Here is a 24,428-nt window from a genome sequence, read left to right on the forward strand (position 1 = left end):
GGATTAAAGGCGTGCGCCACCATCGCCCAGCATGCAATAACATATTTTAAAACAAAGACCTGACCAAACTTTTGTCAGTACTGCTGAGTGTGCCCTAACTGGACACCAGCGTTCACAGCTCACCGCCTCGGCCTCTTTTCTTCATTTCCACTCTCTGTGTTATGTATGTGCATGTACGTATATACCTCGTGTGTGTGCATGTGTCCGAGAGCACGCCCCATGTGCGCATGTGTGTCTCTGTCCGTGAGAATATATACCTCCTGTGGGTATGTGTACTTGTGTGTGTATACATATCTGTGTGAGTATGTGCCATGGATGTGCAGGTGCCCAAGAGGCCAGAAGGTGTCAGAACCCGGAGTCAGAGCAGCTATGACCGCCTGTGTGGGCGCAGAACCCAAGGAGCTCTTCTGTAAGGCCTGCAAACACTCTTAATGCTGAGCCACCCATCTCCACAGTCCTGCACCCTCGCCTCTTCCTAAAGGTGCTTTCTTTCAGGCCAGATGGCTTGGATGTGGGGAGAACTGAGAAGGGAAAGTCTGGCAATAAAAATAAGACATTTTTAGTAGATCAAGCTCTGTCTTTTCGACTTCCAGGCTTATGTTCCCATTATTTGAAATCTAATAAGAAAATGGACTGCAGATAGAAAAGGACTTCAAAATAATGAAATAAAGTTGTTATTGACCATAAACCGCACCCATTCATCCCTCAGGCATTCCAGGGGTGCCTACTAGATACACGGGCTGTCAGCTTACCACAAGAAAGACAATGTCAAGACAGCAAGGACTTTACAGGTGAGTGGAGAGGCACCCAAGGAAACAGATCATGATTTAAAAAAAATAAACCCAGGAGTGCCTGCAGGGTGACTCATACCTGTGACACCAGCACCTGGGTGGACGCAGGGGGATTTCAAGGTCAGTGAAAGGCCAATACAGCCAGATCTTGCCTCAAAATGTAAGATACAAAGACACAAAAACAGATTGTACCAGAGAGAAAGCCTGTAGTATCTAGGAAAAAAGAGACCAAACCCAACTAGGAAAACACTTCAGAGAACAAGTCAAACCCAGAGAGAGACTACGGAGATTCCAGATCTTATATAAAATGCAAAGAACACTGGGCGGGGGACGTAATCTTCTAAATCAGTGGTTCTCAACCTGAGGGTCACCACCACATAGGGGTTGAATATGAGGTATTTACATTATGATTCATAACAGTAGCAAAATTACAGTTATGAGGTTGCAATGAAAACAGTTTTATGGTTGTGGTCACCATACCATGAAGAACTGTTTAAAGGGTCAGAGAAGAATGTTCAGAACCACTGTTCTAAATGAAACAATATCAAAAACATTGGTCTTTCTTAGGAAAAAAAAAGAAAAACTTTGAAAATGATGAAAGCTGCCTGAGTATATTAAAACATCGTTTGGTGTTGTGCTATAAAATGGATTAAGTCCTAAGGGCAGAAAACCTATCACTGCCTTTAAAATGCAGTGTAGCTTAAAATACCATCCAAAGGGGGATATCAAAAATAATTAGTTGTCATAGGAAAAAACTTACTTGTGACTGGACGCAGGGGCAGCAGAAAAAGACAAGAGTCTGTCCCTTCTCTCTCAGGTGCCAGGGAAAGTCTGGAGGCACCTCCTGCCACAGGGAACAAGGTAGAGAGACCCTGAGATGCTAGGCTGCTGAAAAAAGCTGTCAGAGTTCATGCCCCCCAAAATCTGCGGAGCTTCCGCACCAGAGAGCAGTGTCAGGTGTCTGAGAAACAAGAGCACAAGAGAAAAACTGGTCAGGACGGGAAGCAGCCAGTGGACAGGGTGAGTTCCTGCTCAGGACATGGCCCTGGCTACAGGGCACTAGGGAAGCAAAGTAGGGAAGTGAGCTGTTTGCTGTTTATGCCTGCATGTGGGGCTGCAGTTGTGCACACTCTGCATCAGTGTATGTGAGTGTGTGTGTGTCTGTCTGTGTGTTCATTTGTATGCATACAGGCCAGAGGGCAGCCTTAAGTGTCATTCTGGTGCAATCCACATTTGTTCTGAAAGACGGGATCTCTCACTAGCCTGCAGCTCACCAAGTCGATCAGGCTGGCTAGTCAGTGAGCCCCAGAGACCCACGTGTCTGTACGACCCAAGCACTATGATTACAAGCACATACGACGCTGGCTTTTCATATGGGCTACGGGGTCAGACTCCTATCCTTGGCACTTAACTGACTGAACTATTTCCCCGGCCTCAAGTTCCACCAGGGGACTTAGAGGAAAGCTGGTCACAGCCAATGCGACAGTCCACCAGGGGACATAAGAGGAAAGTTGGTCACAGCCAATGTGAAGAGGAAAACCGGTTACAGCCAATGTGACAGTTCACCAGGGACTCAGAGGAAAGCCGGTTACAGTCAATGCAACAGTCCACCAGGGATTTAGAGGAAAGCCAGTCACAGTAATGGGTCCCAGAACACAGAATCTATCATTCCATTCAGGTAGACTTCAGACAGTGAAAAATTAGCACAGCCACAATGAGACCCTGGTCAGAGTCCCCAGTGATTTCAATTAGTCAGATGTAACTAAATCTAAAACCGACAATGTCCATTACTAGACAAGACAGATACACTCTGGCTAAAATGTCAGTGTTCTCAAAGAACAGGCAAGCATGTGCAATACATGTCACCATTATCTTCCCCTTTTTTCTTAGAGCCATGCTGGCAGGTGACATCTGTGAATTTCTGTGGCAGCTAAACTTAAGAAAAACACAGGGACTGGCAGTGTGCTAAAAGCTCTGAGGCCCCTCACCCCCTCCCCACCCCCTCGATTTACACCTCCAGAGACTTTCAAACACACAGCAGGAGGCAACAGTCCGTGGGGAACTCAGAGGAGAGCCAGTCACAGCCAACGATTTAGAGACTGCTTGAAACTAGTAATGGGTCCCAGAATAAAGAATCTATCATTCCTTTCAGGTAGACTTCAGACAGTGAAAAATTAGCACAGCCACAATGAGACCCCATGGGGAAGCATGAACTCTGTGTCTGCAGGGAAGGGATGTCTTCAGATTCGGGGACTTGCAAAAACACTTGTCCACTCTTAAGTAGAAGACAATTTATTTCTGAATAGAATGGAAGGAAATACTGGGGAAAGAAAAGCATGGGAAAGGTGAGGAGCAGAGGCAACTGCGGGGTTTGGGGGGGTGGGCAGCAAAGCTGGGAGAGAGGGCAGAGTCTGGAGTGTGAGGGAGTGACTCGCTACAGGGGAGAGCCTGCACACACACACACAGGACACCTTGCTACAAGCATGTTTTTTACAACATGGTGAAATACAGATGGCACTTCAGCCCGGTAAACCCAGAGCTCAGGAAACTGAGGCCGGAGCAGCACGGTTTCAACAACTAAACACTTACAGGCCAGCCTGGTCACAGCAAAACCCTGTCTCTAAAGGGGAGTGGGGTGCTAGAAAGATGGCTCAGCAGTTAAGAGCGCCTAGTGGCTTACTGCTGTTCTGTCCCAAACACCCACCCACATCAAGCACTCCCAACTGTCGGCAACTTCAGTTCCAGAGATCTAACGCCCTCTTCTGGCATCCGCAGGCAACTCCATGCATGTAGTGCACATAAACTCAAGCAGGTGCACATACACACACATAAAACAAATAAATCTATGTGGGCTGTGGGCTGGAGAGATGGGGCAAGAGAAGCTCTAAACAAAAGGAGGTGAGATAAGAGTGTCTGACTTCTGGCTACCAAATGCAAATTCAGGCAGTGTGGTAGGTAATTCATGCCTCGTGGGTTTCCAGCACCCCAGAAAGAGGGAGGGCAGAAAGAAGGCTGTCTTGGAGAAGCCATGTTCAACTGTCCATTCTTCACATCCTAGAAGAGTTTAAAGATCCTCTCCCTGCTCAATAAAGCCCATTAAAAAGAAATCAACCACCAGTGCTTACGAGACCCCACAGAATACTGCTGGTTAATTCTGCCTGTACTCCAGGATGTCTCTTAATCTTTCTTACATAAATACATCTGGAAGAACCAAGGGGCTTTCTGACTGTTCTGCCCTTCAAGAAAGACCTTATATTCCACTGTAGTGCACAGAACAACAACAACAAAAAAAAGGTCCTGAGAACATCCTACTGTATAAAAACAATACTAGAACAGAAATAGTCACAGCCTATGTGATTTCTCTAAAATCTCATTAAAAATACGGACAGAAAGCAATGAACACCATGGCAGCCTTGCTGGACTTCACTGTTCTATCCTCTTGCCTTGGCTTCTCAGTAACAAAGTATAAACAACCACACAGGAATTGTCACAGTTCAACTATAACACTGATCTGAGAATCCTAGGAGGAGGCTGCCTTCATGCTGTGTCAGTCCTGGGGTCCAGTGGGGGAGGAGAATGACAATCACTCCTTTAAGAGACGCCAGCGTTCTGTTCTTGTTCTACAACATAGAAACGGCACTACTGGTGAATAACTAAGTATGCAGAGACAATGTGAGACACAGAGGCAAATCACAGGTTATCCTTACAGAATACTTTCCACCCCTAAATATCATTTGATGGTCAAAATTATATTCCTTCTAAATAAAGCTAAGAGACTGCCAGCCCACCTCCCACACTCCAGTAACAATCACTACAAATTTTGTAAGCTCAGGTAGAATTATATATCCTAGAAATAAACTATGTTTCTTTCATTTCTTTTAAAGATGCTGTCCTTTTGTTACAATTATCTTTTCTTTTTCTTTTTCTTTTTTTTTTTTTAACCAAGACAGGGTTTCTCTGTAGCTTGGGAGCCTGTCCTGGAACTAACTCTTGTACACCAGGCTGGACTCGAACTCACAGAAATCTGACTGCCTCTGCCTCCCAGGTACTGGGATTAAAGGCATGTGCCACCACCGCCCGGCCTTGTTACAGTTCTTTAATCTCTAAAAAGTTGGTAGTCTAAATTTCCCAACAGAAGTTCTAAACTGGATATGGAGTTCACGCCTGTGGCTCGAGTACTTGGAAGGTACAGGCGGGAGGATGAGGAGGAGTTAGCCATCCTTAGCTGCATAGTGAGTTCAAGGAGACCAGGGATACAGAAGAACAGTCTCATGGGAGAAAGAGAAAGGAAGGAAGGAAGGAAGGAAGGAAGGAAGGAAGGAAGGAAGGAAGGAAGGAAGGAAGGAAGGAAGGAAAGAAGAGCAGGTAACAAAGCCCTTTGATCCCAGCTAGTAGTTGTGCGGCAAAGGCAAGGGCACCTCTGTTAAGGAAGAGGCCAGCCTGATCTACATAGTAAGTTCTGGACCAGCCAAGGCTATAAAGTGAGACTCTGCCTAAAAATGAAAAAAAAAGGTACCAGCAGCATCCTCTGCTTCTTTGTCTCCACCTACATCCACCCATGTGCAGCACACAGTAAACAACGTGTAAGCACCCGCTGCTTGATTTTGTCCACACTCGTGTTTTAAACCAACACCCCTCTACTTGCACCTGGAAAAAGTGAAGCTCAAGTGCTGTAGAGAGCAGGCCTCTGAGCGCTCTGACAGCTTGTCCCTCCCAAATCCTGGATCTTACCTTGGTTTCTCAGAAATCGTCAGTGAATAATAACACTGCCCAGAAGATTTGGTCCAAAAACCCACTCTTGTGGTCTACCAGGATTCTGTCCTCCTCCAACTCCTCACCCTGGTCTCCAGTATCAACACCCAGCCTTAACTCACCTTATCTAGCTCCACCCCTTTCCCAGCAGTGCAATTAGCCAAGCCACAAAAGACTCTGGCCCTCCATGTGAATCCTGGGACTCAGGGGAGAAAAGATTTAGTTGGGAAGTAGCTTGAGGGTACAGTCCATCATGTTGCAGATGGCATGGTGGCAGGGGCTTTATTCACGCCCTGGCAGTTGAGGAGGCAGAGAGACAGGATAACAGCATTCAGATGACTTTCTCCAAGACCACAGTCCATGGCCGGTACCACCCACATCAGGTGCGCTGTCTGTCTTTAGTTAAACCTCTCTCACGGAGCTCCTGTCCTCCTACCTCTAGCTGGGGATAGACTTGTGCCACCATGCCTTACGCAAGTGATCCGTGCTAGTGACTTTCCTCCCACCAGCCAGACATTCACAAAAGCGATCCCTCATGCAAAGCTTTGATCTCCCTCCCACAGTGAGGCCAGAGCCACAGGGCTGAAGGTCAATGGAGCCTAAGCAGACCTTTGAGAACAGGGAAGTTCTCCCTTCCCAGAAGTCAGGAAACCACCCTGGGTGACCCATTGCGGGCAACAGGAAGCTGATGCAAGGACAGGAAGTAATTAGTGACTTTCAGCTATACAATAGAGAGCTTCATCAAGTTTCCTTTTAGTATTTTTGAAAGAATTATACAAATTGGCTACAAAAGAGAAGAAATAAAGATCTTTTTTTTTTAAGAGACTGAGTCTCACCCTGTAGCCTTAGAATTCACTATGTAGACAGAGATCCTCCTGCCTCTGCCTCCCCAGTGTGGGGATTACAGGCCTTCAGTATCACACTACACAAGAATGACATTTTTTAAAGGTTCCAGGGCACCCACACAACACAAGTCTGCCCTTTTGCTTCCTAGCCTTTCCTACAGAATTCTTCAGAATAAAAGCCTGGATTTACCTTATCCACAGTTTATCCCTTTCCTAGCTGGGCAGCTCATTCTTCTGTGTCAGAGTATGTATGCATGGGTGTTAACACATGGGCATACTGTGCAGACGGCAAACGTGTGGAGGCCAAAGGTCAACATCAAGCCTCTTCCTCAATCACTCTTGGCTTATCCTTTGAGACTGGATCTCTCTATGAAGCTCGCTGATTGGCTGAACCCATGAGCCATGAGCCCTAGGGATCCTCCTGTCTGCCTCTGAAGTATTTAATGCTAATGCTCCAGGCCACTGCTGTGGGTTCTGAGGATCCAAATACAGGGCCTCATTCTTGCAAAGCCAGCGCTTCACCCACTAAGCCATCTCCCCAGCAATGCAGTTCATTATAAAAATCCCACTGGTTGGTGACGTCAGTAGAGCAAGGCCTGTTTACAGACCAGCAGCCAGAGCAACTACACAGAGCTCTCCTAGGTTTGCAGATCACCTTAGCTCCTGAACTAACACAACAGGATGAACAAGTAGATCGTATTTCACAGTTGTCCCACAGGCAAGAGGTCAGGGATGGCCAGAGCAAAACAATCCTAGGATAAAGCAAAGACACAGTTTGGCCTGGAATGTGGTCATTTGCCTCAGGGGAAGGAGCAGAAGGTGCTATGTTCCCACAGTGTGGTGAATCAGGTCCAGGACAACCAGAGACCAAGGCCACTGTGCCTTCAGGAGTGGGAGGTGACGGTGGGGAGGTGAAGAGTGGTCCTGTTAAAAGCCGGTCTTTCTCATTTGTTTTCAGATTTATTTATTTGATTTACGTGTGATTGTTTTGCCTGAGTGTACACGTATGCACTACAGCATGTCTGCTGCCTGAAGAGGTCCAAAGACGGCATTGATCCTCAGGAACTGAAGTTATAGACTGTTCAAATCTGTAAGTGCAGGGAGCCAAACCTGGGGTCCTCTCCTAGAGCAAGTGCTTTTAACTGCTGAGTAATCTGTCTAGCTCCAATTTATTCAGCTTTTAACGTCACCCTTCTCATCAAAGGTTTTTGTTTCTGCTTTAATCAGATCTCTTTATATAGGCTATACTGGCTTAACCATGAGATCCTCCAGCCTCAGACTGTGGAGTGCAAGGACTTCAGGTGTGCAGCAAGATGGCCCAGTGTGTGGCCACGACCCTTATCATATATGAGAACCACCTTAGCAACTGGCAGGCACTTGGACAACCACAACTACCATCACCAAGGCAAGTTCCATATTTCCCTGTCTAAAGCATCTTTCCACATTCTATACGGCCGGAATTGGAAGCCTGTCAACAGAATCAATGAATGGAAACACAATGCAAGTGACTATTTTCTAGTAGTCATATTAAAAAGGCAAAAAGAGGGGGCTGGAGAGATGGCTCAGAGGTTAAGAGCATTGCCTGCTCTTCCAAAGGTCCTGAGTTCAATTCCCAGCAACCACATGGTGGCTCACAACCATCTGTAATGAGGTCTGGTGCCCTCTTCTGGCCTGCAGACATACACACAGACAGAATATTGTATACATAATATATAAATAAATATTTAAAAAAATAAAATAAAAAGGTAAAAAGAAACAAGATTGATTTCAATAAGTCTTCCATTTAAATCCCTATGTCCACATGTACGGAATAATCTTTCTGTACACTGTGAAGATGTGTCACTCTGATTGGGTTTAATAAAAAGCTTAAAGGCCAGTAGCTAGGCAGAATTTCCAGGCACAAGGAAACAGGAATGCAACATGGACAGAGTAAAGGTAATAAAGCCATGAGGCAGAAAGTAAATTAAGAGAAATGGGTGGATTTCAGTTACAAGAGCTAGTTAGAAGAAAGCCTCAGCTATTGGCCAAGGTTTCATAATTAATAGTAAGTGATTTGGAAGCTGGCTGGTGAGACAAAGGCTCGCTATATACAGGCTCAGAGGATGAAGGTGCTTGTCATCAAAGCTGAAGACTTGAAATCACCCAATGGCAGAAGAAAATGATTTGCATAAGTTATCGTCTAACTACTCCATGTGCCCCCAACACAAGTACCTGTACACACACACACAAACACATGTGAGCACGCAAATAAGCAAATAAATAAACAATATCTGATGCTTTATCATTATAACAAACAATTGGTATTTTAAGTATTAAAAAAAATATATTAAGCAGGACATGGTGGTAGCACATGCCTGTCTTTCAGCTCTTAGGCGGCAAATGGAGGATCAGGAGTTCAAGGTCATCCTCACTCTGGAACATACAAGACCTATCAAAAACACTAAAACCAAAAAAAAAAAGAAAAGAAAAGACAGAAAGAAAGAAAGAAAGAAAGAAAGAAAGAAAGAAAGAAAGAGAGAGAAAGAGAGAGAGAGAATGGAGTGAAGGAAGAAAAAAATTTTAATTTAATATTATATTATATAATATATATTAAATATATAGTATTACATATAATCTAAAAATGTCAATATTTTCCTTGGAAAGCCACTGTGTACTTTTTCTTAGAGAATGCTTGAACTTCCGGTAGCCACACATGGCCAGACTCTACTGGACAGAGGAGCCCCACCATATACTCTCCTGATTTCCTTTCTTCCTCTAAGAATCTTGCAGAAAAGCTTTTGCTGTTCCCTATATCAGAACAACAATGAGGGAGGTGGTGTACACCCTACACACAATGAAAAACACAATGAAAGACTAATGGCTACATATGCATTAGCGTGTCACTACCTTCTTAGCTCGTTCATGACTTTGAAGGCTTTCTTCATGTGCCAGGGGTTCACCGTCACCGGGCAGTGTTTTTCGGTACTATCATCTTTTGAATCGAGAGGCTTCGGATGACCCTGCTTTGTGCATCTGTACAAGAGGGGAAAAAAAAGGAGGGGAGGGGGGAGAGAGACAAAGATCTCATTAAGGATAATTTAGTTCTGGCTTGTCAAGCTACAAAAGACAAATTGAATGCCTCCCTCCCTCCCCTGCTCAGTTAGAAGAAGGCTGTCCTCAAATGAGAGTAAGACACAATTCAGAACGGTCACTATGGTTTCTACAAAACACGTAGGTAATTATCTCCCTGGTGTCAAAGATCTGTCAAATAGAAACAAGAAAGATTCAGAGGAAATGGCTTAACAGATCTTCCCAAACAAAAACACAGCAAAATGATCTCTGTTGAAAATCAACTTGCTTTACAATCAACCTATAGTCATACACATATATGTATATGACTACATATATATATATGACATTTATGTGTACATGTGTGTATGTATAGTTTGTTTACAAACTAAGAAAGAAACACGGCTGCACTTCATGCAAACTTCAGATACAAAATCTGATTCAGATTTGCTCTCGGCAAAGGCACTTAGCACATGTATTCTGGGCCTACATTAGAAAGATTAACCACACCAACTAAAGTTTACTGGGTTCTAGACATGGCTGATTCTGTGAATAACAGCATGATCTCATTATTTATAATCGCCAGGACAATTCTATTAGCCAATTATCATGATTAGCTCATTTCACAGATGAAGAGACTGAGGCGGCGGGGAGGAGGCTGAGTGACGTAGTAAATAGCAGAACCCACCTGACCTGAGTTGCCACTCTTGCTCACTACCACTTACTACACCAGAGTATTTAAGTTCATGTTCTCTTCTTAAGGAAAGCTTTGTTTTCATTTTAAGGCTATGTATGTCCATGTGTGTGTTGGAGGCGATTGTCCATGGAAGCAAGAAGAGGGTGTGGGCTCCTTTGCAGCTAGAGCTACAGAGAGTTGTCAGTCACCAGATATGAGGATTAGGAACACAACTCCAGTCCTGTACAAAATCATCAAGCACTCTTACCTGCTGAGCCAACTCTCTAGCTCTTTATTTACAGCATTCAAAAACCCAAAACTATGAGTGTTGTTGTTATATGAACTATTCTTTCAAGATGTGGAGGGGAAAAAAAAACTGACAAAATTGGAGAGTTAAGAACTGTGTATTAAGTGAACAAAAAGGAAATTTTGAGAGTGATAAATGTATAACTCAGAAAATTTACTGTAAATAATTGAACTGTGTATTTTTCATAGAATGTAAGTTATGTTTTAAAAAACTGGGGTCAAAAAACTGGAGCTGGAGAGATAGCACAGAGGTTAGGAGCACCTGTAGGAGCTCTTGTAGGAGACCTGGGTTCAGTTCACAACAATCTGTAACTTCATTTCCAGGGGATCCAACACCTTCTTCCAACACCCTTTCTGGACACCACATATACATATGGTGCACAAACACACATGCTAGTGGACATTCATACACACAAAGATAAAATCAATAAATTTTTAAAAGGAGGGTACCACAATAACCCCACTGGAAACCATGGTTGTGTATGTACTACACAAAGAACAGGAGAAAGGATCCCTTAGAGCACATGCTCCTCCCTTCCTGCCCTACTTCTAAAAGGGTGGTTCCTTTGTAAAAACACTATATTATGCACTCATTTATGCAATCAACTTTAAGTGTACATCGAAGAATAAAGCAAAGATTCCTGTCCCTTGCAGTCTGTGGGAAGGGGACACAATAACCTGGCAAAATCAGAAAAGCGGGCAGGTAGCATATTACAAAGTGTAAGTGCTACAGGAGAAAGGCCAGGGAAGATGGCAAGAGCAGGAAGCGTCGGATGATGGCAATGAAGCGTGAGTCTGCAGTACTCAAGTGTGATCGAAGAAAATAACTGGGAAATTGAGATCTGAACAAAGGCCCCGAAGGTGAGGAAGGCATCAGCAGTGAAGGACAGTATGCGCCACTGACCCTTCGGCCAGAGTAAACAACTGGGGCTGAGAAGTGTAACAAGGGCTTCAGCCTACCTTCTCAAAGGGCCACTGACTGCTAGGTGCACAGCTGCACTGGCTAGGTTTATCATCAACTAGACACAGCCTAGAGTCACCCAAGGAACATCACATGAAGAACTGCCTCACTCAGACTGGCCCATGGCCATATCTGTGAAACACTGCTTGATGATGTGGAAGACGCAGCCCACCATGCGTGGCACCATCCCTAGGCGGGTGGGCTAGGGCTCTAGAAGAAAGCTAACTGGGCGAGAACCAGAGAGCAAGCCAATAAGGACCGTTGCTCTAGGGTTCTGCCTCAGGTTCCTGCCATGAATTCTCACTCTAGTTTCTGGGTGACATTGTTATCTGGACATACAAACTGAAATAATCCCTTTCCTCCCCTAGGCTGCTTCCAGACAGAGTGCCTCAGAGCACCAGGAAGCAAACTAGAACAATAGTTCACGGGGGTCAAAGGTGAAAACAGGAACCGGATTTGGGTTCAGCAGTAATGGCTGGCTTCCGATGTGTTTAAGGAAGAGGCTAAGATTTGCTGACAGAATGGATGTGTGTGTCAAAGAGTCAGAATGACCCCAATATACTTTAGTCTGAGCATGGAGGACTGGGTTTCCATTATTGGAACAGGGAAGGTTACAGGCGGAACTAGTTTGTGACGTAGGAAGATTGTCATACAGGTTGGTACTGAAGTGGGGACACAAAAATCAACAGGAAAAGCAAAAATCTAGCTGGAAGACTGGTGAGATGGCTGAGCATGGAGAGACATTTGCCAAGTCTGACAACCTAAATTTTATCCCCAGGACCCACATGGGAGAAAGACAGAACCATCTCCAGGACCCACATGATAGAAAGAGAGAAACAACTCCCAAAGTTGTACACACGCACATGTGCACACACACACACACAGAGGAGCACGTGCTGTAATTTGTTTTCTTTCTTTTTTTGAATTTAGAGGGTGATAGAATTCTGAGAATCACTGGTTATACGGACAAAGCCAAAAAGCAGGCTGGATACACTGGCAGCATATGAAGCCAAGAAGCAGATTTTCAACATTAAGGAAACCTAGAAAATTCAGCATGATTTGCTCAATCTCCCTAGTCCCTGAGTAGCGCTAGTGCAGGACATGGTTTCTAGCAGGCCTGTCTACCAAAACCAGGCATAAATTCAACGTTCCCCTGTTGATTTCTTTTTTAAGGCTAAACAACTATGAATGAGCACCGGGCACTGCCTCCAGGGGCAAATTCCACGGCTGGGGTGAGGTAAGAGGAGTCTCACTCCATTAACTATGGCCTTTGGGAGGGAGAGTACAGAATGATTTAAGAAAGGGTCCTAGGGCTAGAGAGGACGGTTCAGTGGTTAAAGAGTACTGGCTACTCTTCCAGACTTCAATTCCCAGCCCCCACACAACAGTGCATAACCCTTTCTGTAACTCTAGTTGAGATCTACCACCCTTTCCTGCCGTCTGTGGGCACCACGCATGAGAAGAGTGTACAGACATACACGCAGCAAGGGGTGTGTGCGCAGAAGCTTACCCTCAAAACTATACTGCGTGTGCCCAGGTACCCTTGCCTGCTTCCCTTCTGAACAAAAAGCAGCCTTCTCCAGGAAACTGCCTGCCTTCTTGAAAATATCAAAAGGAGATACTTTTTCAGGTTCCTTCACCTTTCTTTCCAACTCTACACTCCACACCTGTTCTTATTTGATAATAAGCTACTCGCTTGCCTATTGTTATAAAAAAAAAAAAAAGTATCTGAAAGGGGATTTGAATTCCAGTGCACAGCTGGGCTGTATAGGAGACAATCCTCAAGTCTTCCTTGAATGACTGACTCCACAGACCCCCCCCAGGCTGGCTTTGTAACTGAGGTGACTTTGTCACTCCGCTCCTTAACAGTCACCACATCCTCAGACACCAGGAAAATACTCTACCCTGGAGAATCTGAAGACAGTGATGATTTCAAAACCAGGCATAGGGTTAAAAGCACACCAACTTAGACAGGACCGATAATCTCTTTTGTATGATTTCATTTGGAACAGTAGGTTTTTTGTTGTTGTTTTTCTTTTTGGTTTTGTTTTCAAGGATGAGGACTAGAAATATCACAAACGGGCTGGAGAGATGCTCAGAGGTTAAAAGCACCTGTGCAAGCATGAGGACCTGAGGGTAGATCCCAGACCCACACGAAAAGCCAGGAATAGCCCTTCACACATCTCTAACCCAAGCACTGTGGGTAGAGTTTATGCTGTGCACACATAGAGACTAAATCTGATTCCCTAGCACCCACGTGAAAAGCTGGGCATACAAAACACACCTGTAATCCTAGCACTGGGGAGGCGAGGAAAGAGTTTCTGGAACTTGCTACCCAGCCAGCCTAGCAGGATGCAACAGCAAGTCCCAGTTCCCAAGAGAGACCCCGTCTCAAAAACTAGGATGGAGGACCACTGAGATGGTTCAGCAGATAAAGGCCACCAAGCCTAACTCTGAGGACCCGAGTTTGATTTCCATAACGCACACAGTGGAGGGTGAAAACCAACTCCATAAGTCACCCTCTGACCTGTACATACACACTGTTGAATTAAGAGCGGCAGGGCTGCGTCCCCGGCACCCGGCCGCCCGCATGGCTAGCTTATGCCCGAAATAATTACACGGAAACTGTATTCTTTCAAACACTGCCTGGCCCGGCTAGATCCAGATTCTTATTGGCTAGCTCTTACATATTGTTCTAACCCATTTCTAATATTCTGTGTTGCCCACGAGCTGGCTTACCAGGGAGGATCTTAACCAGCGTCTGTCTGGAGCGGGAGAATCATGGCGACTCTCTTGACTAAGCTTCTTTTTCCCAGCATTCTCTTCTGTTTACTCCACCTACCTAATTTTCTGTCCTATGAGGGCCGAGGCAGTTTCTTTATTATTAACCAATGAAAGCAACTGATAAGATACAAGACCCACCTCCATCAACACACACAGGCACATGCACGCACACACCATACCACACACATACACACCATACCACACCCATGCAGCACACATGCAGATATACACACACATACATGCAGACATACACACACCATACACACACCACACATACATGCAGACATACACACACATGTAGATATATACACACCACACACATATACATACCTACACACACATGCAGACATGCATATATACACATACCACACATGCACATGCAGACATACATACATACACATACCACACACATATGCAGGCATATACACACAAACATGCATACATACACACATACACACACATCACAAAGAAAAACCCTATCAGTTTCTCAAACTACACAAATCAGCCCTCCTCGTATAAAGAGCCAGGCAAGCCCTTTTCAGAACTAGGCATGTCAGAATGGTGGCGTCTCTGGGGGTAGGGGTGAGAGCAGCTAGGCATGATTTTTAAAAACAACAACAGGTGATGTAATGCACCCTACCACCCACTTAACCTCCCACCCCAGACAGATCATCCCAGATTGAGAACAAGCGCTCTAGAGAATCTGGGTTGTTCATAGGTTTAGTGCTTTCCAGTAGAAATGATGCTACAAGTCATGGGGATTGATAACAGTTGCAAAATTTCACAGGGGACCAAAGACACCGTCACACATAGGATGGAAAGACTTGGCCGCCCCTAGGTGGCCACCATCTCTGCTCTCCCCTCTGCCTGTTCACCTCAAAAGCTGCAAGACTCCCAGCTTGCAGTGAGTCACCCACCACTACTCACAGATTTCTGCCAAGTTCACGTCAGCAGCTGTTGTTTTCAAAGTCACCATCTGTGCTGTACGGCTCTCAAGTTCCCCAGGACTTCAGAACGTTTCTCCTGGGTGCTCGCGCTCCTCCCTGCCAAACTCACTTTCAGGGGCTTGGCAAGTTATTAGCCACGATCCGCTCAAAACAAGACCAGCTATTCGAAATGCACACTAGAATCTAATGAGTGTCCTCACAAATATCTGTCACGCCACTCGCTAATAAAACTCCCCAACAAAACCCTCTCTGAGCTCCCCCATGGCGCCTCCTAATAATCATCACCTTACGGAGAGGCAGGGAAAGCAATAGGCTTTCCTCGTTCAACTCTTGCTTCATGGTGGAGCTGTGAATTTTTTGCAATGTTCTAAAGGCAATTTTTCTTCAAATGTATGGAATTTAAGCTTTAACTGCACTTTAACTGTGCCACTGCACAAACTGTAATCTATAAACTTGTGGTAGTCACCAAATAAATGTGTCTTTTAAAAAAATGAGAATGTCTTCCCTATAACACACAGAGCTTAGACCAAGTGGAGGATACAGTTTAGGGGTGGAAGAACACCGCTTAGGATGTGTGAGGCTCTGGGTTCTCCCAAAAAGAAAGACTGGGCTGTATCTTCAGTATGTAGGTCCTTAGAATTGAGTATGACACATTTTGTGAGATTAAAACTCCTATCCTGCCAGTGTTGAACAAGGCCTCACAACCTCCTATCCCACCTCTGAATACGAATGTGGGTGTTGCTGCGGCTGTTGTTGCTGTTATTGTTGAAGGGACAAGCTCTGATTTCCCAGAGCTGGAAAGGAAACGTCTAGAAAAGCCAGACATGCTCAGCTTTACTAAGGAACAGCAGTTAAAAACTAGAGCCCTGAGCCTACTGGGGGGCAGAGGAGACATCTCTTCTCTTCTCTTCTCTGCCTGGGCCTGGCTGTGTGGCTTCTGTTGAGTGGGGGGGGGGAAGTGCTGGCAGGGGGAGGTGGATGGGATGTCTGAGGTTGAGAGGTTGATGGAAGTTGGAGCATAATTGCTCTCTGATAGTAGAACAATGGTGCTGTAAAAAGCTGCACTTCAGTTCAACCCAGCGCTCTCCTCTTCCCCTCCCACCTACATGACAAACACAGCACAATCAGGCACTTTTTGTCCCTGACAGTGACTATTACCAGGAAAGGGATGGGGTAAGAGCATGTCTTATGCAAGATCAATCTTTTAAAGAATATCTCATAAACAATTAACAAAGCACGACTAGAGAAGAATTTTTCTGAGATGATAAAGTAGAGAAAAGGAGGGTAATGAGCCTTTCTAAGCATGTCCATGTCTTTTATCACTCATATGTGTGGGTGGGTGTGTATATGTACATACATACATATACATATATATATATATATGTAAATTCTTCTACTTTATCTAGTATGGTCATCACTCAAAGCAGCAATCTGTTCAGATGATGGGCTAAATTTTCTAGCATCTTCATGGGGGTTGGTGAAAAGCCACTCAAAGACAGGAATCAGGTGGAGGACCAAGTGGTAATCCCGTCTATGCCACTATGTCAAACACAAAACAAGTAACCCTGGACTAATACGGAAGGTAATTACCCCTCGTCTACTTGTCTCTGGATCTGTCTAAGCAATAAAGCCCCTATGAATGCAAACATAAAGAAGATAAACGTTGATGTTAGGAACTAAATTGAATATGGCCATGTGGTTTTATTCACTTTCTTGGCCCTTCCATTTTAATTGCAACACTCAACTTGAAGTCATTAGAAACGTACAAATAATCATAGCTGTTAGTAAATCACACATATAACTGCTGCCTAAATGCCCACTGTATATCTGTAATAAAGCAGGATGCACGGGGCTGAGCCAAGACCCTGCTCCAGTTTCCCATCCAACAGGGAAGTCACCGCTAAATGCCAAGAAATGGCACAAATCAGGACACATATGCAAGACTGCAAATTCCACAGGAAGTTAACAATGATCCAGAAGGGGCTGAAGTCACAAATTAAATAAATAAAACTGTGAAGGAGGTGGGCTCAACAGGGCCCTGCAAGAACTCTAAATTCATTGTGTGGAGCAACAGGCGGGGCTGCAGACCCGGGCTTATGATGGATGTTACAAAGGGTAAGGCATACAATGATTCTGGAAAGTCTGATGGCAGACCAATGACTCCTGGCTGAGTATGTGGCTTTGATTAGCCATGTTTTAAGACTCTAGGGTGCTGAAAGGCTATGAGCAAAAACAGAAGGATCTAGGGGCCAATGACTGAGGGTGACTTTAAGGTGAAGGTGACTAAGGTTTCAAGTAATGAACTCGACGGACACAGGAACCTAAGGCTCTCCAGCTCCTGCAGACAGACGCGATGTGGACCATGAGGAAAGAAGGAAGAGTCAAAGGCTGAGTGAACACTGTGTTTTACACTGGAGCTAAGAGTAGACACTCCAACAGACACCCAAGATTCCAGATCCTTTAAGCATAGATATAAGTGTTGACTTTGGATATAGATGTGTCCCACAAATAAATAAATAAAAATTAAAATTGAAAAACAAAAGAACCACCCACAGAACTAACCTGGGCTCAGAGGGGCTCACCAAGACTGAACTGACAACCAGGGAGCCTGCATGGTACGGACGTAGGCACTCTGCACATATGTGACAGCTGTTGCTTAGTCTACTTATGGGACTCCTAACAGTGGAAGCAATGGCTGTCTCTTTTGCACACTTTTGGGACCCTAATCCTTATACTGGGTTGCCTTGTTGAGTCTTAATATGAGGAGAGATGCCTAGTCTTACTGCAACTTGATATGCCCCATGTTTAGTGGATATCCAGGGAAGTCCTGCCTTTTTCTGAATAGAAACAGAGGAGGAGAGGTGGGGAGGAGAGGAGAGAGGGAAGGAAAACTGCAGTTGGGATTTAAAAATAATAATAGCAATAATAAATAACAAAAGGCATTTTAAAAGAAGATACAGATGTCTCGGTGCTCGGGAAGCTGAGGAAAAAAAGATTCCTCCGTGTTTTCGGTCAACCTGCGCTACACTGTGAGACTGATGTTAGGTGAGACACCTGTCTCCCAAAACAACAAACAAAAAGGTACAGATGGGAATATAGATGAGATGAAGTGTGGATTAAGAAGAACCCACTTGGAAGAGAAGGAAGTGCTGCCTATGAACAGCTGCAGAAAGCACAGAGCAAGGCTGGTGGTACCGTCCTGTAATTCCAGCACTGAGGGAGCAGAGGCAGGAGGACCAGGCCAACCTGGAAACCCAGCAGCATTCTGTCTCAGAAGGGAGGGAGCGAGGGAGCGAGGGAGCGAGGGAGGGAGGGAGGGAGGGAGGGAGGGAGGGAGGGAGGGAGGGAGGGAAGGAGGGAGAAAAAAGAAGGTGATCGACACAGAGATCAGACCAACGGTTTTTCAAATACATATAAACTAGGAAAAGCAATTTAACTTGCATTTCCTCGGCCAGAAAGATAATAATAGGAGACATACACGATAAGATTGTTGAGAAGATTAAGTAAGGATGAAATTATGTAAATCACATTCAGCAACTGAAAAACTAAAGGAGGAGGCCAAAACAAGTGGTGTCATAAAAAGCAAAGGCTGCTGCTCAAGACAGAATCTGTGAAAGAACTAGTCAGAATATGTGAGCAGATGTCAACAACCCAAAATGTAGGAAGGTGCAGTGCACGGCATGCCAAGTACACTGGCTGGAATGGTGTTAGCTCAGTGGGAAGACATGCAAGGCGGCCTTCCTGCTAGCTCTTCCCTCCACCTCCAATACGGTCCTTCCTTCGGCCTGAACCAGGTCACCTCTTCAAAGACATCCCGGAAGCTACCCGAATGACATCCATCCATCTATCTATCTATCTATCTATCTATCTATCTATCTATCTATCTATCTGTATTCATCATCTGTCTGTCTATCTCTATCCATCATCTTTCTATCTATTATCTATCAATCTATCTATCCCTATCCATCATCTATTATCTATCTATCGCTATCCATCATCTGTCTATCATCTATCTATCAATCCATCTATCTCTATCTATTATCTATCAATCTATCTGTCTATCATCTATCAATCTATCTATCTCTATCCATCATCTATCTATCATCTATCCATCATCTACCTATCAATCTATTGTCTGTCATGTCCTACACCCCCCCCTATTTTCTGTCATGCCCTACAATTAAATGTTTGCTTACTATCAGCTTCAACTGTGAGACAAAAGGTTTTGTTGTTTTCTGAAAAATCTCCAAAATTTAGCCACACTAAGTATTCAATAAATGTGAATTAAAAAAAAAAAAAACCCTGACCTGACATGAGTCACTCAAACACTCAAACAGTTCAGCAGGGAAAAGTCCTTGCCTGGATTCAGTCCCTAGGGCCCACACTGTAGAAGGAGACAACCAACTCCCGAAGGTTGTCCTATGACCTCCACATGTACACAATCACATGTGACTGTATGAACATACACATGCACACACGTGCGCATACAAACACACAGAGCACACAAAATAAAAATGTAACAAAAATGTTTCAAGAAATGAGAGATACTCTACTTCCATATCTAAGACTAATGAAGTGAAAACAAGAATGTACCGCAACGCACTCGAATGTACGCACGTGAGCCAGTACACTGCAAGGCTGGCAGTCCCCAGCCCGGGCCTTAGAAAGAGCTGCAGTCCTGCAGCATACCCAATGCACTACAAACCTCAGGCTTCAGCAAACCACTTTGTTTCCGTGACAAAATGAGGGTAAAGAAACAAGTTTCCACCAAGTTCAATCTATACAACTAAAGTCCTATCCCTTTGAGATGCTCCTTCTACTTGAGAATGGTATTACGATAGCCCCCTTTGATCAGTGATAACAGTTGCTAATTACTCTTCCACAGATGCTTCTACTTTGAAACATAAAATATGCTCAACTTCACTTTTTCCTTTAAACGGGTCACTGAAATCCAAAGACCTGAAGCCTGTGATCTGATGCAGCCCATCCTTGGCAGGCTGGAGTCCTTGGAGCATGGCTAACAAGTTGTCTGGCTGTGCTGGAACACCTCCGATGACAAGCATCTCCAGGGATGCAGAATCACCCACTGCGAACAGAAGGAAGGCTGCACCTGAGGCATCACTACTCGGCTGAAAATAAAAACAAGACTGCATGGCCAGTAAGGCGGCCTGGAAGAAGGAGTAGGAAGAAAACTGTTCCATCAGGGACATGAAAGGGATTCACACAATCGGAACCTCACAGTCTTCGATCAGCCTAATAATCAGAAACCCCCTTATGCAAATAACTGTAAAGGCTAAAATATGAAAAGTACCCCAGAGGTCAAGGCTGTCCAGTTTTAATTCCTTCTGCAGAGCTCCATTTACTACCCCAAATTCCCTGACTCACTAATTCATACCTAATTTTTTAGTTGCACATCTTTCAGATTTGACCAGAAGGTAAAAGTCCCATGGTCTTACTACCACATAGACCTCCAATGAAACAGAGCCTAAATGCCAAACATATTCAAGTATGCAAAAAGACAACAAGAAATATGAAATAACAGTGGCAATCAATGAGACTCCTCAAAGGGTAAGAAAAAGTTGGAGGCAGAATGAAAAAGGCAGAAAAGAGATGAAAATGAGGAAATAAGGATCTAGGCAGAGATGCCTGCCACCACTCCAAGACAGGCTAAAAGGAGCAGAGTGGGACCAGAGGGCAATGTAGACTTAGCTCCACAGAAGCCCAGAGAAAAGCACCATGAGAAGTGCCAGGCAGAGACCAGCATCCAAGAATTAGCACATTGAATGAATTACTAAACAGACACAGAAAGAGAATTCCGAGTCCCTGCTTCCCACCACATTATCTAAGGCCCCTTAAGTCCAGGTCAAACACCTTGCTTTGCCTTGAACCTCAGGCTAACAATCGGTGTTCATAAAAAGCTGATTGCGCCCTGTGACTTCCATGAGCCTCCATCCTCACCCAGCTCCAGACAGGAAACCCAGCAAATGCCCTTGCCAAGACCTCACCTGCAATCTCTCCCATCAGACAGCATAATCCAAGGCAAAAGGAAGTTTATGGGATAGAGGCAAAGAAAGCGGAGGGTCGGAAGCCAGAAACTGTTTCTAATCTTTAGAAACCTAACAGCAAGCTAGCGAGTTCTAGAAGGTGCTTGATTCTGGATCTACCTAACAAAAATAAAATCTATTTGTATTTTTCATCAGATGGATTAAACAATGAAGAAGTCTCTGCAGCTTTAGTTCTAGTGATTGAAAAATGTTTCTATGATTCGCTCCTCGGGCTCAGTGCTCCAGGCTTCTCCTCCACTCAAGCCTCTATCTAGTTTCAGAACTACAGATGAAGTATCAATACCAAAGGCCTGAGCTGAACATCTATTCCATTTCTCCCATTTAAACCATTTTCTCAGCCTCTTCTCCCTCTAGGACCTGTTTTTCCACACACAGTTTTTTTTTTTAACCTTCATCCTAAGATCCTCTTGTTCCATCCTTCAGTTCTCTCTGCTCCAAAAGTGAAAAGGGACTGTGTTTAAATGATACAAAGGTGCCAGTGGGGAGGGCAAGCTCACCATCAGCAACTTACCTACACATTTGTATCACAGTGTGATGTCTATATGCAGAGAGTATATTCTGCCACCAATGCTTCTGAACCTGGCTGGAAACCTCATGGGCTCCCACTACACTCAAGCTGCTGAAGCAATCTACAGATATGTTTCCCAGGGGGCTCAGGAGGCTTCCCCAACCTGCTGGGGAGCGTGAGAGCGCACATCACGGCCTCAAAGCCACCACCATAGGTCAGCATCTGATCCCTTGCTTCTTCTATCATTTCTACCAGCCCAGAAGGGGTAAGCCAAGACTCCTGTCACCCACTCTTCAGAGCCCCATGACCTGTTCCACTCAAACTCAAAATCCTGTAATGCACCCACAGAAACTGTGGCTTTATAATCCTATTCGGACTCATGAAAGGATTTAAAATACCAAAAAAAAAAAAAAATGTTCACCGCAAACCAAATAGCCTTATTTTAGCTGGAATTCTGCCAAATAGCCACAAGAGGCTGGCGAGGAAGAAATGTGATGGAGTGAAGGTAGCCAAATCTCACTGAAAACCGATAAGGCTCCATGAATCAGATCGAATGAAAAGGTATACCTCTTTTCAGAGGGAGGTTTGTCTGCGGTTTGAAAAGTCAGATCCAAAGGACTCTGTTCCTTCATAAAGGTTGAAGGGACAAGGTGGGTAGGGGGTGGGAACACGGAACGTCTAAACTCCTGGAGATTTACAGGCCAGTTTTATACAGGCGTTTTAAAAACAAAACCCCTTTTCAGTTCTTATTTCTAGAAAGTAATTTTGCTGCAGGTGATCTTGCATGTACTTGGGCACCAAGGAAAAAAGACACCTGTGCCTAACAGGTCGGTAACACTATCAACGTGCCCCGGGTACCAAGGGAACGAGAGATGCTCTGATTTCTGGATAAAAGATTTTCTGCAGTGCCAGGTAAGAGATCACATGCCCTAAAACGGCCGCAGCTCATTTGGAGTGATGTAAAAGCTCCTTGGATATTAATTTTATTAGAAATTCCGAGAAGCAAGCAACCTCAGATCGCATTCATTTTAGACTCCAGGCGTCTGGTACTTTCCAGTTTCCTGTGCATCCCCTCGCTCCCTACTAGAAAAAGGGTGGGCGAGATGGGCAGCAGCAGCCCATGCATGACACGGGGGGTACTCAGCAGGGCGATCACAGTCGTGTGCCCCCCCCAATTCCCTACGCACAACCCCATCCCGAACGTTCAAATCGCCCAGAGACCGGGAAGCTCCTACCCACGCCCGCCCGGCCGGACACAGTCTGGTCCCGCGGTCACCCTCCGGACTGCGGGCGCCGCGCCCCGTCACGCCCCGCGCCTCCCCATCGCCCGCCGCCCCCCGCGATCGCCGCGTGTCCTCCGCAGCGCCGCGCGCCCTCCGCAGCCGCACAGCCCCTCCGCCGCGCGCCCCGGGCGCCCGCTCGCTCACTCACGCGGGAGGCAGCGGCGGCGTCTCCATTGTGGCTCCTCGCGGGCTTCAGAACGCAGGCAGCGACCGCCGCCGCCAGCACCATTCCAGCCGCGGACGCCGGCACGGTCCGCCCGCCCAGCCGCGTTCCATCCGCCCCGAGGGGGCGCAGCGCTCCTCACCGCGCGCCACCACCTGCGGCGGCGGCCCCCGCGGCCATGGCCCGTCGGCCCCGCGCGCTCCTGTGCCTGGCGCGGCTCCCGCGCTCCCCCGTGTGCGGGGCGGCGACGGCGGCGGCGGCGGCGATGGGACGGGCGAGCGCGCGGCTCGGCCACTTCCGGGTTCTCCCGGCCGGCGCCGACGCCGTGACGGGCGGGCGCTGCGGCCTCCCGCGGCGGAGGGACCCCTCCCTCGGCGCCGCCCCTTCCTCCGCGGCGTCTGGAGGCGGCGGCGGGCGGGCGGGCGCCCGGAGGGACCGGGCACCGAGGCTGGAGGCTGGGCGGCGGGGCGGGCTCGTGCGTGCGGAAAGGCGCTCGCCAAGGCACGGCTAGCTCTGATTCACGGGCGTGTTCACGTCCTGCTCTGTGCGTCCGAGTGCCTTGCCCCGGGCAGGCCAGCCACTGCCTTTCCGAAGGGGGAAAACCGAGGCAAGAAAAAAGGGATCGGTCTGGCCAGTGTCCCAAGCTTAGAGCTAGGGGTCTTTTCCTGGGTGTCCCCGATCTGGTCCTTGGGCAAGTGAGATGAGCACCTACTAAGCAGAGCTTGGGAACGTGACAGAGCAAACACGGGTCGCTGAGTTTGGCGAGCTGCCCTTTTGGACGTGATAAGAGAAACAATGAGCAGAGGATGGATGCCCGCTGTGAAGAAGAATAAAATTGCGGTGAGGATAGGGCGTGCTGGAGGATGAGGAGTGATCAGGAAGGCCTCTTGAGGTATGGGTTAAACAAAGATGAATCAACATGAACCTTGAGTAACGCAAGGCATGAGTGCCCAGGGCAGAGGCAGAAACAGTGAGGATCCTTGTCAGCAAGATGCCTGTCGTGTTGAGGAAAAGGTAGAGCAGGAAGGAGGGGACTCTTCTCCCTAATGCCTGCTAGAGGAAGGAACCCCTGGGAACTTAGGAGATGGGAATTCTCCAGTTCCACTCCAAACTTAAACTGTCTCGACAACCTCGAGGTAGAACCTCGAGGATTCCCTGCTTGAAGGAGTCCTCCAGATGGTGCTGGTGCCCGCTAAGGTCTGAGACTCTATACTGTTGCTGAGCGGAGACCGTTATTGACCAAAATGATTACAGTTAGCTGTATAAGTGATACACACAGGGAGAGACAAAAGCATACAA

General features: G+C 46.1%; 1 protein-coding gene across 2 annotated transcripts in view; it reads right to left on the minus strand.

Moving 5' to 3' along the window:
* Klhl2 (kelch like family member 2) overlaps positions 1–23,394 on the minus strand; it is a 113,450-nt gene extending 90,056 nt beyond the window's left edge. Inside the window, exons 1-2 of one of the 2 annotated variants that reach the window (XM_050138690.1) lie at positions 23,115–23,394; positions 9,275–9,400 (exon numbers count right to left, since the gene is read on the minus strand). In XM_050138690.1, coding sequence (XP_049994647.1) covers positions 9,275–9,400; positions 23,115–23,140 — 152 coding nt within the window. In that variant the 5' untranslated portion in view covers positions 23,141–23,394. Of the gene's footprint in view, positions 1–9,274; positions 9,401–23,114 lie in introns of those variants that run through there. The other variant, XM_050138691.1, reaches the window with a different exon arrangement.
* Positions 23,395–24,428: the final 1,034 nt, after the last annotated feature.

Source organism: Alexandromys fortis, unplaced genomic scaffold (genome assembly GCF_014885135.2).
Source record: "Alexandromys fortis isolate MF-2015 unplaced genomic scaffold, M_Fortis_MF-2015_v1.1 scaffold_11, whole genome shotgun sequence".
In the NCBI taxonomy this organism is placed as follows: Eukaryota; Metazoa; Chordata; class Mammalia; order Rodentia; family Cricetidae; genus Alexandromys; species Alexandromys fortis.